This window comes from Lithobates pipiens, unplaced genomic scaffold, assembly GCF_037356315.1.
Source record: "Lithobates pipiens isolate NorthernLeopardFrog02 unplaced genomic scaffold, aLitPip1_a1.2 Scaffold_16, whole genome shotgun sequence".
Taxonomy (NCBI): domain Eukaryota; kingdom Metazoa; phylum Chordata; class Amphibia; order Anura; family Ranidae; genus Lithobates; species Lithobates pipiens.
This window is the reverse complement of record NW_027507748.1, coordinates 605,021,088-605,037,427: the sequence shown is the minus strand read 5'-3', so window position 1 is coordinate 605,037,427 and position 16,340 is coordinate 605,021,088. Positions and strand designations below refer to the sequence as shown.

Genomic DNA, 16,340 nt, shown 5'->3' with positions numbered 1-16,340 from the left:
GAACGCCCCCCCTGAGCTGTACTAGGCCGCGTGCCCTCAACATGGGGGGTGCTTTGGGGAAGGGTGGCACTGTGCCCCCCCACCCCAAATCACCTTGTCCCCATGTTGGTGAGGACAAGGGCCTCTTCCCGACAACCCTGGTTCTCCTTGCCGGGCCTCCAATTTTTTTCTTCTTCCAGCTCTTTTACTAGCGTTGGCCCGGTCTTCTGTCGCCGCCGTCGCCTTCTTGCCTTCTTCTCCTTCTTTTCTTCTTCCTTGAGATGTTGACACGATGCTGTCTCTGGCCGCAATGGCAGGGACGCGCTGTGCGGTGACTTATATAGGGACAAGGGGTGGGGTCACCTGGTGATGTCCCTGCCCCTTATGATGTCACAGTCCCAGAGGATGCTGGGACTGTGACATCATAAGGGGTGGGGTCACCATGTGACATCACCCAGTGACCCCGCCCCTTGTACATTGTACCCCATACTCATTCACATAGGGTGGGGGACCGGTATCTGGGGGCCCCCTTATTAAAGGGGGCTCCCAGATTCGGATAACCCCCGCCCGCAGACCCGAACAACCAACGGCCAGGGTTGCCAAAAGAGGCCCTTGTCCTCATCAACATGGAGACGAGGTGCTTTGGGGTGGGGGGCCGCAGCGCCCCCCCTTCCCCAAAGCACCACCCCATGTTGAGGGCACGGGCCTAGTATGGCTCAGGAGGGGGGGCGTTCGCTCGTCCCCACCCCCTTTCCAGACCGGCCAGGCTGCGTGCTCGGATAAGGGTCTGATATGGACTTTGGGGGGACCCCCGTGCCATTTTTTCGGCGTAGGACTTCCCCTTTAAGTCCATACCAGGTGACGGGGCTCTCGAGGTGTCAATCTCGCCGATGGAGGCAGCGACATTGACTTCCTTCACTAGTCCCGTCTACCTGGAGCTGCATTCAAAATGAATGGACTTTTCTCCGTGTGTGGGCAAGTCCGTTCATTTCAAAAGTCCGGCGGACTTCTGCCATAGTCCGGTGGATTGTCCGCCAGAAAAGTCCGGTCGTGTGTGGGCAGGTCCGCTCGTTCGGAAAGTCTGGCGGACCTCAACTGCAAAGTCTGGCGGTTTGTCAGCCGGATAGTCCTATCGTGTGTACGCGGCATCAGAGAGCCTACTGCTTCCACACAGAAAGCAAGGGTTCTTCTTTACAGAATGCTTGCAAGCGCCAGGCTTTTCTACTTAGACTGTAGATGTTTTCTAAAATAGAAAAAAAAAAATTATAAGACTTTGAAGACCTTTTATTTTGATGTGCCTGTAATGTATTTAGCCATTTTACTCTGAAAGTTTGGTTGCACTTTAAAACAGTATTTTAAACAGGCAGTTTGCTGTCACACATTCTTTATAAATGACTATCTTTTATTACAATACTTTTTTGCTTTGTGCTGCCTTACCTCTAATGTTGGGCAGTGTGCAAGCTGTAGCCAAATGGATGGGCTTTGCTTTGGACTGGCCATCTTTCTTTGTCTTACATGTTGGTATCAGGTTTTGAATGCAGAAACACAGTTGTGCAAGACAGCGGTGTTAACCATGCGGTACCATGCTGTTGTAACATACAGCGGTGTTAACCATGCGGTACCATGCTGTTGTAACATACAGCGGTGTTAACCATGAGGTACCATGCTGTTGTAACATACAGCGGTGTTAACCATGAGATACCATGCTGTTGTAACATAAATGTAAAGTTTTATACAGCCTCTCTGAATGCATTGCTTGTGCTTTTCATACGAATTGTAACTCTTTGTAATTCCAGAACATCAGCTTGGAGGAATTTAAGAGCTTTTATCATTTTATGAACAACTTGGAGGATTTCTCCATCACAGTGAAGATGTTTAGTGTGGCCAACAGAGCAGTGAAATTAGGTGAGGACATCAAAAACCCTTTATTACAGCAACACTGCCCATTACAGTGCACTACAGCATTTATTTAAGGTGTCTTTTTTTTGTGGATGTAGTATTAGTTTATTTACATATGTATATAATACCAACATATTAAAATGGACGCAAACCTAGTTACTAATATGAAGTCATTTGAAAATAAATTTAGATTTTTAAATCTTTAGCTTTTATTGAAATAATAACTGGTGATTCTGCTATGGCTTGTTCAATTAAGCTCTGACAATAAAACCTGGAAGCTGATTGGTTTCTATCCAGACCTACACCAGATTTTACAAACTCCAGTTTTAGTAACTCAACTGTTGACATGATCAGGAAACCCTCCCTGAGGAATGCCATGCAGCCCTTGCTGGATATACGGCAGGCAGCAGCAGCAAAGAGACTGCAGGAGATCTGCACCACTCATATGAATGAAACAAGGAAAAATAAAAGTACTAATTTTAAAAAAAGGCAGATGATGCGCCATGTTTTCTTCAGCTAAAGTTTACATCTATATTACACAACAAACTTCATCGCAGGATGCTATTTCAGAAGGATAAACCTACGTAGACAAGGGTGCTCATGGCCACAGTCTATATGCCAGAAATTTCACCTATACCAGTAAATTAGGCCACAGAGTCAAACACACAGTTGTAAAACTTTGACAAATTCATGTGTGGTCTCCTCTTGAGTCAGACTGTGAAATCTGAGAATTTAGTGCATGGCTAGCTACAGTCAGCGCATAACTGATAATTCATTGTCTGGTGGATGCCACTGGCTTTGTCAGTCACTAACCTCCTTTATAAGATTCTATAATGAGGAGATAGTATCTTATTTTGAGTTTTGATATTTTGCATCCACGCGCACCATGATCGGATCTCATTTTAATATGTTTTAAAATAAATAACCATAAACGATAAAGGTGATACTGCACTTGCATGTTTGTGATAAAAGCGTATACACAACTCCATTAGATAGCAGCCTTCCCTGTTGTGGGTGGTTTGGAAAGATGTAAAATCTTCTCAGTGCCAGGTGTTTGGGCGCGGTTGTGAAATGCAAGGAAGCATCCAAGAAGGAAAGAATGAGCTACCGTGATGTCATACGCTGACGTATGGGCATGGCAACACATTTTGGGGTGGAGAACTCCTTTCTTAAGGCTACCCAAGTGCTGGAATAGATAAATAACAATAGCAACAGAAAATTGATGAACATAATACTAATAAACGCAATCAAAGATAGTATTGCTTGTAATAACATAAAGTCAGTGCATACATAAAACTAAATTTATTTGGGGGGGGGGGGGACAATAAGTTGATGAATTTTAGGCAGTGCATTCATATAACAAAAAGGGGGGGGGGGGGGAACAATATATCAGTGGATTATATTATAGGTTGTGTGTGTCAGGGGATTAGATTGACGGATTATAAGGTTTCTTGGCTTCGAAACGTGTTGCCCTGCCCGCCCACTCTGGATGCTTCAATGTGGTCCTCAGCGGTACACAGGGGCTGGAGTTCACCCCTTCCTGGATACTTCCTTGCAGTTCACAGCAGCTCTTCAACACCCAACACAGAGCAGCTTTCACATCTTTCCACGCCGCCCACCAGAGGGGAGACTGCCATCTACTGGAGTGGTGGTCTTTTATCACGAAAATGTGAGAACCCTATTGCCCTTATCTTTTATGGTTGTTTATTAAATACTACATTTAATCAGTGTTTTTATCTGTATTCAGTAGAAGTAGTAGGCTGTTTACTTGGCTAGTGACAATGTACTGCTCTGGGGGGATCAGGATTTTTTTTTATTGAAATTACTACTTAAAGTGGTTGTAAACCCTTACAACACACTTTGACCAAGAAATATCTGCCCGAAGACAGGCACATGCGCCGTAGACAGAGGCGCGCAGGCGCACTGAGCGCGGCATTTCCAAGAACGGAGCTGCCGCTCGTGTTGGCTCCCGTGCGCATGTGCGGGAGTGACGTCATCGCGGCTTCGCCGAATGACAGCGGCGGAGCTGCGAGTCCCCACCGAAAAGATGGATGCGCCGGACTGCAGGGGACAGCGGTGACTTCGCTGGCTCCTGTGTCAGGTAAGTGACGCATAATGGACTACTATGCGATGCATAGTAGTCCATTATGCTTTGCCTTTGCAGGGAATGAAAGAGGAAGTAAACTCATCAGGATTTACTTCCTCTTTAACAGTTAGTGAAATATTTATGTTCCTTCACATTTTGTAATACAAAATAATTATCATTTATTTTTACTAGCTGAATTCAAGAGAGCTGTTAAAGTGGCAACAGGCCAGGAACTATCAGAAAATGTGCTGGACACTGTTTTTAAGATCTTTGACCTGGATGGGGATAACTGCTTGAGCCACGGAGAATTCCTGGGTGTTCTGAAAAACAGGCTCCACAGAGGCTTAAAGGTAATAGAATCATATAGGTTTTGTGAATTTACTCATTTGGAGGGAATGGAAGGAACATTAAATTATGAAGTACCTGAAACACATTTTGAGACCATAATAAAAAATGTACGGCTTAGCTCTGGGTAGATGTTAAAACACTGTTTAATCCAGTTAGTTACATAGGTGAAGTTGAAAAAAGACACAAGTCCAACCTATGTGTGTGATTATAAGTCAGTATTACATCAGTATTTATTTATGAACAAAAATTACTTATTTGCAAAATGTTATAATAAAAATTTTTTTTTTTTTTTTTTTTTTAATCGCTCTTTTTTTCACTTATATCGCAAAGAATAAAAAACCCAATGGTGATTAAATACCACCAAAAGAAAGTTCTATTTGTGTGAAAAAAATGATAAGAATTTTGTTTGGGTACAGTGTTGCATGACTAATTGTCAAAGTGTGAGATCGCTGAAAGCTGAATATCGGTCTGCGCAAGAAGGGGATGAAAGTGCCTGGTATTGAAGTGGTTAAGTATCGAATGTCACTTAGTTCACACTCTGTTTCTTCTTTCTACAGCATGCCCCCCAACAACAAGGCTTTCAGGGTTATTTGAAATGTGTCAAGCGAGAGACCATTAAAGGAGCTAATGAAGCCTGGAAACAAACTGGAAAAAGCCCTTTTTAAAGCATTTGTGTTCCTGTGTCCTGTTGAATTGCTCTTTTTTGTTTGGTTTATTCACTTATATACAGCAATGTGCCATGTATTTAAACTGTGCCTTCTTCATTCATTGTTCCAGTGGGGTATCCTTATCTGTGTACTCAGTGTCTGTCTCTTGTAGGCTTCCTATGTACCTATACTCCACTCAGTACGAAGTTGAACAAAATTCTCCACAGATTCCCATGAACCTCCAGGGAGAAATCAAGGTGCTGTACACAACCTGGCTTCAAATGTAGATGTACACCAACCCAAAAAGTACACATGTACCTGAGGGGCATTGAGCTCTCTTAGGCCTGCAGAGAATGTAATACTCAAGTCATAAGCACTCCTATGTTCATATCTTTATCTATACTAAGCTAAACTAATAGACAAAATGTCACCGCTTCAATGCTTGACCAAAGACTGGCATAGTATTTTTTAGCGCTTTCTATTCCACACCAAATAGGCTGGATATCAATATATACAGTCATACATATAGTCTGCATTAAAAACATAGTAAGAAGCAATAATATTTTATTATACATCAACCAATCAAAATCAAATTGGCTATGGCAAATCACAAACAGTTAGCAATTTTCCATTGCCTCCATGGCACTTCAGATTCCTTACACTTGCTACCATCTCTGATTCAAATTCAAAGCCCAGCAGTCTATTTCTGAAGACACCGTTTTTCAGACACCGCAGTCTCCTGCCATCGCTTCGAGTTTACAAGGGTTGTCTCAGGGGATTTTTAGGACACTTCACCTCGTCTAGTTCAGATTTGGGTGTTGATTCTTCTGTTCCGAGGAAATGTTAGTGAGTGTTGCCCACCCCTCAGCTGGACTGCCTTTGGATGTCTCGGCTGTATCTGAATTCCTGTATCCCACAATAGACAATAAAGAAAATAAGATTTACAGTAATCTTTGAGTCTATTGGGCTACACGGCTGTGCTTTCTGCTTTGCCTTTTGGTACTGCTTGTTTACATGCTGACAAGAGGAGGGGTTTTACAGAGGCTGGTTTATGATTTTTCTGTTTGCCAGTGCCCAGACATCTTGTAGTCAGCAGTATAGCCCAGCTGTTTCCCAACTGTGTCCCTCAGTGGACTCCCAAGAAAACACAATCTTATTTTCTCATTAGTTGACATGGGTTACTGCACCTTCAGATTCCTTTTTAAACCTCTGTGTGCAGTATCTTATTTTTGTAACAATGCATTTTTACTGAACAAAGCATACATTTTATTCATGACAAAATTTTATTGACAATGTTCTAGGCCAGTGATGGTCGAACCTTGGCACCCCAGATGTTTTGGAACTACATTACCCATGTTGCTAATGCACTCTGCAGTGTAGTGGAGCATCATGGGAAATATAGTTCCAAAACATCAGGGGTGCCAAGGTTCGCCATCACTGTTCTAGGCAGTGAGACAAGTGCCAGCAGCATGACAACCTATTGCTGTTCCTGAGTCTAATGTGTTTAGGATGAGTCAGAGGACAGCATGTCCTGACCGCACTGGAAATTATTTATAAAAGGTGGTCAGATACATTTTGTCAGGTCAAGAGCTTACATTGAAATGCACCTTGGGGAACCAAAGTTTGTTTTTGTTTTTTACACACAATAGACTCAGCCATATTGTCCTACACTAAATGATACTCTCCATAATGGACACTCTACTAATGGAGTTCACGCACTTACAAAGACACTGAAGTCATTCTCCTCTGCTGGGAATTGTTTCAATACATTTTCATCCATCAGTATATTTATATGTATAGCATAAGCAGAAATATGACGTTGCTTATATCTGGTAAACGGCAAGTGTTTGCTGTAAGTGGACTCATTATATTTATTACATAAAAGCATAGAATACTTGGGTCAATTTAGAAAGATAGCAACTAAAATGCAGATGGGAGAAAAAAAAAATAGGAATTCCAATAGTTGTCCTTTTTGACATTCACATTTTATATTCATATTTCTAAAACCGTCATTCTAAAGTGAACCCTAGCTATGTTAACCCCTTTTGCAAGATTGCAGTAGGTATCTTTAGGTAAAGTGTTCCTATGTATACTGTGCACCTATGCAATACTGTCTGTAAGTCAATATTTGCATAGACTAAAGCACAACCTTGCATTCTCAATGCTCAGATCTAGTGATAAATTGCTTAGGCATAGAACCCTGGCATGTGGAAGGGAGACAGAGCAGTTACCTACTTAGTCAGCAGGTCTTTGGAGTGGGGAACACTTTACCTAGATGTTACCATCCTATGGCGTCCAGGAATAGGTTTAAGGCAGAGGAGATAATTAACTGAAAGCATTTTGCACATTCAGAAATATGTTTGTTTTAAATACAAACGCTTGCACACAAATTATTTAAGGGATTTGTTGTCCTCGTAACCACAGAGTGTTCACGCCTCTGCTCTGTCATTTATGCCCGATACTGTACTTCCAGTTGTACAATAATAGAAAGCAGTACATATAAAGCTGAATTTCACAGAATGTAATGTCTAAAATGCGTGGTGACATCCAATAGTAAGTGCAAAGTTCCAGCTAACAATTCCTGTGTTGTTGCACTGATGGAAGCTCCTGGACAATGTCAACCGTGCAGTAAATTCTCATTGCAATACAGGAACTGTGGTGCCGTTGGCTATGCAATGATAAACTGTTGCATGCATTTGGTGCAACTTTAGACATCATACCACACCATTCGTTGATTTTAAATTGAATTTGAAAACGACAGACTTTTTTTTTATATATATATATATATATATATATATATATATATATATATATATATATATATATATAGAGAGAGAGAAATTGTGAATGTATTCTTTTGACATGCATTTATTCATGCATTCAATTCGGAAACTCCGTTCCTTCTGTAAGGGTATATAGTCTGTAGATGCTTTTGCTTTTCTAGCAGCTTTCCATCATGGAGCACTCGTGTTCAGGGCTGTATGCCCCAAACGTGGAATTTTTGCATTGGGGCAGATGTCCCTGTACACAAGATAACACAGGCAGAGATGGCACAAAGCAGTCCTACATTTCTGACCGCTTTTTATGTACTAATAAAGCCGATATAACAAAATCAGACCAGTAGAGAGCAAATATAAGAAGTTTAAGTATGTACTTAAACAATCACTCAAGATTACAGCCTTCCCAGCACATAGAACTCTTACTTGATAACACCTCAACAGAAAGGCCAAGTTTATTCTCAAACACATCACCGATAATGGCTCTTACCTGAGAGGGAGCAGCAAATGTGGCAGCGGTGAGAATATTTTCAGGAATAATAATGGCAATGATAAGAGGCAGTTAACTGCTGACTCTGACTTCAGGAACCCTTCATTTCCCAGCTTTTACTATTTTACTGCTGGGTAGTTTAATAGCTATAACATAACATTTACTATATGTAGGTTGTTTTATGGTATTCTATGAGTATGGAATGAGACACCAAGAATGCTAGTGGGTAAGCAAGCATGGTGAAAGGGTACACACATACCAATGTCTCTGTCCATGGTTTTACTCGGACACAACTTTATTACAAAACCAGGAGAAAGCTGTGAGTAAAAACAAATGGCTATGGAATCCTGAGCCTCTAAGCGGAGCTGTCCAATTATTAAATTCCCCAAAAAATAGTTTTGCCCTTCCAACTAGGCTAATGTGTGTGGTTGACATTTTAGGAATGTTTTACTAAAACAAAAAGTTCATATACCCCAAGTAGTGTTAAAGGCCCATACCCACTGATGCACTGTGGTAACGCACGTTAGAATGCACATTTATGCATTATACCATGTGCATTATAATGCCATTCATTTAGAATTGTACCCCAATGAACAAGCTGCAAACTCATCTGCAGTACAGGTCACCACAATACACATGGCGTTCATTGTTTATAAATAGGCTGGGAGTACACCTGGATGCATTGAAAATTAATGTGTTGCCTTAAGACAGCATGCCTTGATGCATGAAAATGTGCTGAGTAACACAACCCAAAGGGGTATATTTGTTAAGTGAAGGTAACAGTCACCAAACGTTTACTGCAGGTAAATCTTTTTGGCGCATGATTTTTAATTTATCTGCAGTGAAATGTTTGGTGGATTTGACATTCACTGTTTCACAAATATGCCCAATAGTGTAAAAGGGCCTAACTATTCTGAGCTTTAATAGAAAAAAATATATAGAATTGGATATGTTCCATCATTTCCATCAATTCTTTACACTACATCTTCTAAGGTCGGATTAGTTGCTATTCTGTGGTCCGAGCATTTATGTGTTTTGACAGTAATACATTACTGTTAATCACTGAAGAGCAATACAATTGTGCCAAATACTGAAGAATAATTATCTTTTATTATGTTATAGTGGACTGTGGAAATAAAATGGAGTAGGCAGTTTTTATTTACATTTATTGGACTTATTCGGGTTTACAGGTAAAATAGTTTACCAAAATAGTTTTTTTCATACTTCTCATCCTTTTTTTTTTCTAAAAAAAAAAAAAAAACATTTATATTTAAACTGTTTAGAAACTGAATTCTGAGGTGATGTTTGGTGTTTTATTTTATATAAATCAAAGGTATTGGATGCAACTGGAAAATATAATCATGTTCATGTATCTACTTGAAACTATTTTCATAAATTAAAATAAAGATTATTCAAATCTGTATTTTATTTTCATTATATTATAAAGGGGAAGAAAAGCACTGGACTTCCATGAGCATTCTCTTGTTGGGCATAATTCCACAGTCTGCTCTCTAAAAACCCAGAAGAGTAAAGGATGGGAGCGCCAACCCACTGGTGTGTGTCCAGATAACAAAATTCTCTTTTTGCATTCAATAAATATTGCCAATGCATTTTGGAGGTTCTGGAATCCCACTTCATCAGGGCTTCAATGCAATAAGACTGAAAAATGTATATATACAGAGTGAAATGCAAATAAAAGGCTAAAGGAAGTCTTGCACCACAGCATTCCAGGCCTGATGGTCATAGGTCATTATATTTTCTTACATAATTTCTTGTTGCCTCTTATATGAAAATTTTCTCGCATCTTTATTAACTTTGACATTTTAGAATCAGCATACTGTCACTAGAGTCTGAGTATTTTTCAGCTAAGAAGTACTACTCATAAATGCTAAGCCCTCTGCTAGTTACAGTGAGGGAAAAGTATTTGAGCTCCTGCTGATTTTGTACAATTGCCCACTGACAAAGAAATGATCAGTCTATAATTTAAATGGTAGGGTTTTTTTTTTAACAGTGAGAGAATAACAAAAATATCCATAAAAACGCATTTCAAAAAAGTTATAAATTGATTTGCATTTTAATGAATGAAATAAGTATTTGATCCCCTATCCATCAGCAAGATTTCTGGTGCCCAAATGTCTTCTACACAGGTGACAAGCTGAGATTTGGAGCACTCCCTTAAAGGGAGTGCTCCAAATCTCAGCTTGTTACAGGTATAAAAGACACCTATCCACAGAGGCAATCAATCAGATTACAATCTCTCCACCATGGCCAAGACTAAAGAGCTGTCCAAGGATGTCAGAGACAAGAATGTAGACCTACACAGGGCTGGAATTGGCTATAAAACCATCGCCAAGCAGCTTGGTGAGAGGGTGATAATGGTACGATTATTCGCAAATGCAAGAAACATACAATTACTGTCAATCTCCCTTGGTCTGGGGCTCCATGCAAGATCTCACCTCATGGACTTTTAATGATCATGAGAACGGTGAGGAATCAGCCCAGAATTAGACGGGAGAATCTTGTTCTCAACTCAACTGGGACCATAGTCACCAAGAAAACAATTTGTAACACACTTCACAGTGAAAGACTGAAATCCTGCAGTGCCCACAAGGTCCCACTGCTCAAGAAAGCACATGCACAGGCCTGATTTATGTTTGCTAATGAACATCTGAATGATTCAGAGGAGAACTGGGTGAAAGTGTTGTGATCAGATGAGACCAAAATCAAGCTCTTTGGCATCAACTCAGCTCGCTGTGTTTGGAGGAATGCTGTATATGACCCCAAGAACACCATCCCCACCGTCAAACATGGAAGTGGAAACATTATGCTTTGGGGTTATTTTTCTTTTGGGGGGACAGGAAAAATTCCCCACATCAAAAGGACAATGGAGGGGGCCATGTACTATCAAATCTTGGGTGAGAACCTCCTTCCCTCAGCCAGAGCATTGAAAATGGGTCATGGATGGGTATTCCAGCATGACAATGACCCAAAACACATGGCCAAGGCAACAAAGGAGTGGCTCAAGATGAAGCACGTTAAGGTCCTGGAGTGGCCTAACCCAGTCTCCAGACCTCAATCCCATAGAACATATGTGGAGGGTTTGAGCTACCAAACGTCAGCCTCGAAAACCTTAATGACTTAAAGAGGCTGTGTGTTTTGGGACCAAATCGCTCCTGAGCTGTATACAAACCTGGAGGCCAACTACAATAAAAACGTCTGACCTCTGTGATTGCCAAAAATGGTTTTCTCACCAAGTACTAAGTCGTGTTTTACGCAGGGGTCAAATACGCATTTCACTCATTAAAATGCAAATAAATTTTTAACTTTTTTGAAATGCATTTTCTGGATTTTTTTGTTGTTCTTCTGTCTCTCGCTGTTAAAATAAACCTACCATTAAAAGTATAGACTGATCATTTGTTTGTCAGTGGGCAAACGTACAAAATCAGCAGGGGATCAAATAATTTTTTTCCTTCAGTGTATACTGTAGATTTTCACATTTGTTGCGCAATTTTGGAAAATACATATTTTTAAGCTACTATTGCTGGACTGTCATTAAAAAAAAAAATGCTGTTTGCTTTGATGTGACGCTGTAGCTTTGGTTTCAAGACTTTACAAGACACTCACCCGGTGTTCTGGCAGATAGTGTCCTGCCATCATATAGTGTCCGCCCCGTACTGCGCATGCGCAGTACGGGGCAGAAGAAGCTTCGGAAAATCTCAGAAGATGAACGGCGCCTGCGCCGTGAGTGGAGGTGGTAGCCCCACCATCCAAGCGGACATAGGGTTCGGAAAATTAGAGGGCCCCTCGCGGGAGAGCTTCGCTCACCACGCTTCGGGCTTGGCCTCGCTGTGCTTGGCTCTTTTATATTCCTACTCTATGTCCACTTGGATGGTGGGGCTAGATCCTGGACTCACGGCGCAGGCGCCATTCATCTTCGGCTATTTTCGGAATCTGTGTGTGCTGTGTACTGCGCATGCGCCGTACACAGCAGACACTATCCGATAGGAGACACAATGTGATAGGACACCGGAACCGGTATTGGGATAAAGCATGTTTTAATCAAAACAAAACTGGAGATATAAGAATAACCATAATTTTCATTTATACGTGCTGATAAGTAACTGCCAATGTTTTCTTCTTTTCGCCTACGTTCACACCGAGGGCGGGTTTGAAATTTCAGTCCTGCTTTGGGGGCAATTTGACAGACATCTGTGCGGATTCCTACACAGATGTTTACTGAACTCACCCCCAAAGTCGCCAAAAGTAGTACAGAAAACACTTTTGGGAATTGGTGCGGCACCGCAAAGTCTGCATCATACCGATTCAGACAATGCCATTGCCAGCAATAGGCTCCAATTTGGCATGCCATTTGATATGTCAGCTGGCTTAATGTGAACGTGGGCTTAACTAATGTGAAACTAGAGCAGCAGTTTAGGTAGTAAGGCCTCAGAAAATGGCCAAATTCCAGGACTTCTTAGTGGAGTTCAGAGGAATCTCTATTAAGCCGCGTACACATGGGCGGACTGTCTGGCCAACTAAGTCCGTCAGACAATCCGACAGACAGTCCGTCCTACTTTTGAATGAACGGACTTGACCACACACGATGAACAGACAGTCCGTTGAAAGCTTGCACGATGACGTGTACAGCACGTACGACGGGACTAGAAATAGGACGTCCAATACACAGCAATGCAACCTTTCGCCGTGTAAATCCTTTCTGAGCATGCGCCATACTTAGTCCGTCCAACTTGCCTACTCACGAGCGGACTGTCTGCTGAAACCAAAGTTGGACGGACAATATTGCGGAAATTCCGAAAGACTTAGTCCGCCAGACTGTCCGCTGAAAAAGTCCGCTGAAGCCCACACACGAGCGGACTGTCCGCTGAAATGTGTTTCAGCGGACTAAGTTGGACAGACAGTCCGCCCGTGTGTACGCGGCCTTAAAGGTGTCCAGAACAGCCCCACACCCACCACAATGCATGCACACAAAAACACTTCTTGGCATACCGTTTTCTTGTGTCTAGGGGAAGGTTGCTTTAAGTCTATAAGACACCATTCATGCCCAGGGAATCTTTCATGGCTGGCATAGTACCACTGGATTGACATAAGGCCAATATGATGCCTATATTTAAAAAGGGATCAGGTTTTCCATAGTTGGAAAGATATTGGAGCGTTCAATAAAGGACCACATAGATGAGTTTTTGCGAAAGAAAAATATTTTAAGCGATAGACAACATGGATTCATGAAAGACAAAAGTTGGCAAATTTGATTTATTTATTTTTTTAATGAGGAGGTAAGTTAAACCTTAGACAAATGAGTGGCTGTGGCATTCGTATACTTGGATTTTGCTAAATCATTTGAGACAGTTCCCTACGCACAGCTAATGTGTAAGGTAAAGTCTAGAGCAGTGGTTCTCAACTCCTGTCCTCAGGACCCACTAGCAGGCCAGGTTTGCAAGATAACTGAAATCACAGGTGATATAATTTGCTGCTCAGTAATTGCAGTCTTCTAGTCTGCATCTTCCCAAGGTAATACTTAAAATGTGGCCTGTTAGTGGGTCCCAAGGACAGGAGTTGAGAACCACCACTGGTCTACAGGCTTGAGAAAATCAGTTTGTAATTGGATAGAAAACTGGCTAAAACACCGTATTCAGAAAGTAGTGGTTAAGGATTCTTACTCCTAATGGTCTAGGGCAGTGATGGCGAACCTTGGCACCCCAGATGTTTTGGAACTACATTTCCCATGATGCTCATGCACTTGGCAGTGGAGTTGAGCATCATGGGAAATGTAGTTCCAAAACATCTGGGGTGCCAAGGTTCACCATCACTGGTCTAGGGTCTTTAGTGGTGTACCCCAAGGTTCATTGTTGGGACCCTTACATTTTTTAATATGTTTATAAATTAAAACGGGAGGAGAGAAGAAGGGGGGAAAGGGACGAGTTATTTACATGAATAATAGTGTTAATGCAATTAAGAGAAAGATGTGCGGTGTATGTGTGTTTGCCTCTTGGTTTGTTTACTGTTTTTTTGTTTTATTTTATTTTTTCACAATATGTATTTAGTTGTGTTTGTTCCAAGTGTTGTAAACTAAAATTGGTGCTAAAAAAAAATTATGAATTAAGGGAAAAAAAAAAGTAATGCAGTGCCTTATCGCAAAAATGGCCTGTTCATTAAGGGGGTAAATCCTTTGGGGACTGAAGTGGTTAATTGCTCAACTATGTGGCAAATTTCGTTATAATGATAAAAGTTATTCACTTGGGAGTGAAAAACATGCATGCATCAGACATACTAGGGGGAGTACAACTGGGGGAATCAATGGTGGAGAAGGATCTGGGGATTTTGGTAGATCATAAGCTTAATAACATGCAATGCCAAGCTGCAGTTTCCAAAACAAACACGGCCCTTTCCTGTATTAAAAGAGGCATGGACTGCAGAGAGTGCCCCTGTACAAATCATTAGTAAGACCTCATCTAGAAAATGCAAAAAGGATATTGGGGAACTGAAAAAAGTGTAGAGAAGGGCAAATTAACTAATAAGAGGTATGGAAGAGCTCCACTATGAGGAAAGATTAGCTAAACTAATTTTATTCTCTCTTGAGAAAAGGAGATAATGAGCAACATGTATAAATACATAAGTGGTCCAAATAGTGAACTTGGCATTGTTATTCACATTAAGATTATCACAGTGAACAAGGGAGCGCAGTTTACATCTGGATGAAAGAAGATTTAACCTCCAATTATGGAAAGGCTTCTTCACAGTAAGAGCTGTGAAAATGTGGAATAGACTCCCTCGAGTGAGTTTTCGCCAGCTTAGTCGTTTTTTTTTTTGTTTGTTTGTTTTTTTAAATGCCTGGATTCGTTTATAAGTACACAAAATAATACTGGATACTAATATTTATAGGTAAAATTGATCCAGGGAATATCTGATTGCCTCTTGGTGATTAGGAAGGAATTATTCCTTCTGCTGGTGGAAATTGGATCATGCTTTATAGGGTTTTTTGTTTCTTCCTCTGGATCAACTGTGGGTATCAGATTGTGCATATGGAGTCTCTGTCTCTCTCTGTTTGCCCCCTTCTGAAGCTCTGGACCCAGGAACTCTGCACCCTGTTGTCAGGCCTCCCCCTTCTGGGCACACCACCCAAGGGATTGGCCAGAGCTCCATAAATATTCAGACTGCTTGTTCTGCTCTCCTTCCCACTATACTTCTAGGGCAGTGATGGTGAACCTTGGCACCCCAGATGTTTTGGAACTACATTTCCCATGATGCTCAACTACACTGCAGAGTGCATGAGCATCATGGGAAATGTAGTTCTAAAACATCTGGGGAGTCAAGGTTCGCCATCACTGTTCTAGAAGATGGGGAAGTAGCGGAACAGCAGCCTGTAAGACACAGAACCAAATAATCAAACCCTGCTCCACTACTTACAGAGGAGCTAACTAAACTTACTTAGCAGCCTATTCTGAACTAGGGTGGTGCTAGACTTATACCCGGCCAAGGTCACTCCATTCCTAGTGGCCTGGTTAACCCTTACCTTATACATCTTCACCTCTTTTTTAAATCAGCAGCTACAAACACTAGCTGCTGACTTTTAATAAGGACGCTTACCTGTCCAGCGAGCCCGCTATATCGGCTGCCCAAGGCCGATCCATCCATTGGATCAGGTGCTGGTGCCGCCATCTTAGCGATGAGAAACAGGCAGTGGAGCCTTTACGGCTTCACTGCCTGTTTCCTACTGCGTATGCGAGAGTAGCGCAGCGTTTTGTGAATGGCCCCCTTGTTTTCTGGGGGACACGCATGTCCCAGAAGACAACGAGGCAGCTCGCCGAAGAGGAGGAAGTGCCGTGGAATAGGAAGAGGCAGATTGGCAAGACTGCCTAGCAACAGGGTTTTCTGGTAAGTAAAAAAATTTTTGTGAATGTTAATGTAATTTTTTTTTTTTTTTTTTTTTTTTTAAGGTTGGCCCTCCACTTTAACATTTTTATGTATCCGCTATAAGGTCTTCCTTAGACCAAATACTGTTACCGGCCACATTCCCACACCCTCCATCCTACATGCATAAATGGCCATCTGACCCCCCAGTGTCATGATAGAACTGCAGAACATAGCATTGGAAA

The 16,340-nt window shown here is 41.6% G+C and overlaps 1 protein-coding gene across 3 annotated transcripts in view; it reads left to right on the top strand.

Annotated features, from left to right (window-relative positions):
- Positions 1-9,649, top strand: part of MICU2 (mitochondrial calcium uptake 2) — a 498,489-nt gene extending 488,840 nt beyond the window's left edge. For all 3 annotated transcript variants that reach the window (XM_077484018.1, XM_077484019.1, XM_077484017.1), the window contains 3 exons: positions 1,776-1,884; positions 4,157-4,314; positions 4,870-9,649. In XM_077484018.1, the coding sequence (XP_077340144.1) occupies positions 1,776-1,884; positions 4,157-4,314; positions 4,870-4,977 (375 nt within the window). In that variant the 3' untranslated portion in view covers positions 4,978-9,649. The remainder of the gene's footprint in view (positions 1-1,775; positions 1,885-4,156; positions 4,315-4,869) is intronic.
- The last annotated feature ends 6,691 nt before the right edge of the window (positions 9,650-16,340 follow it).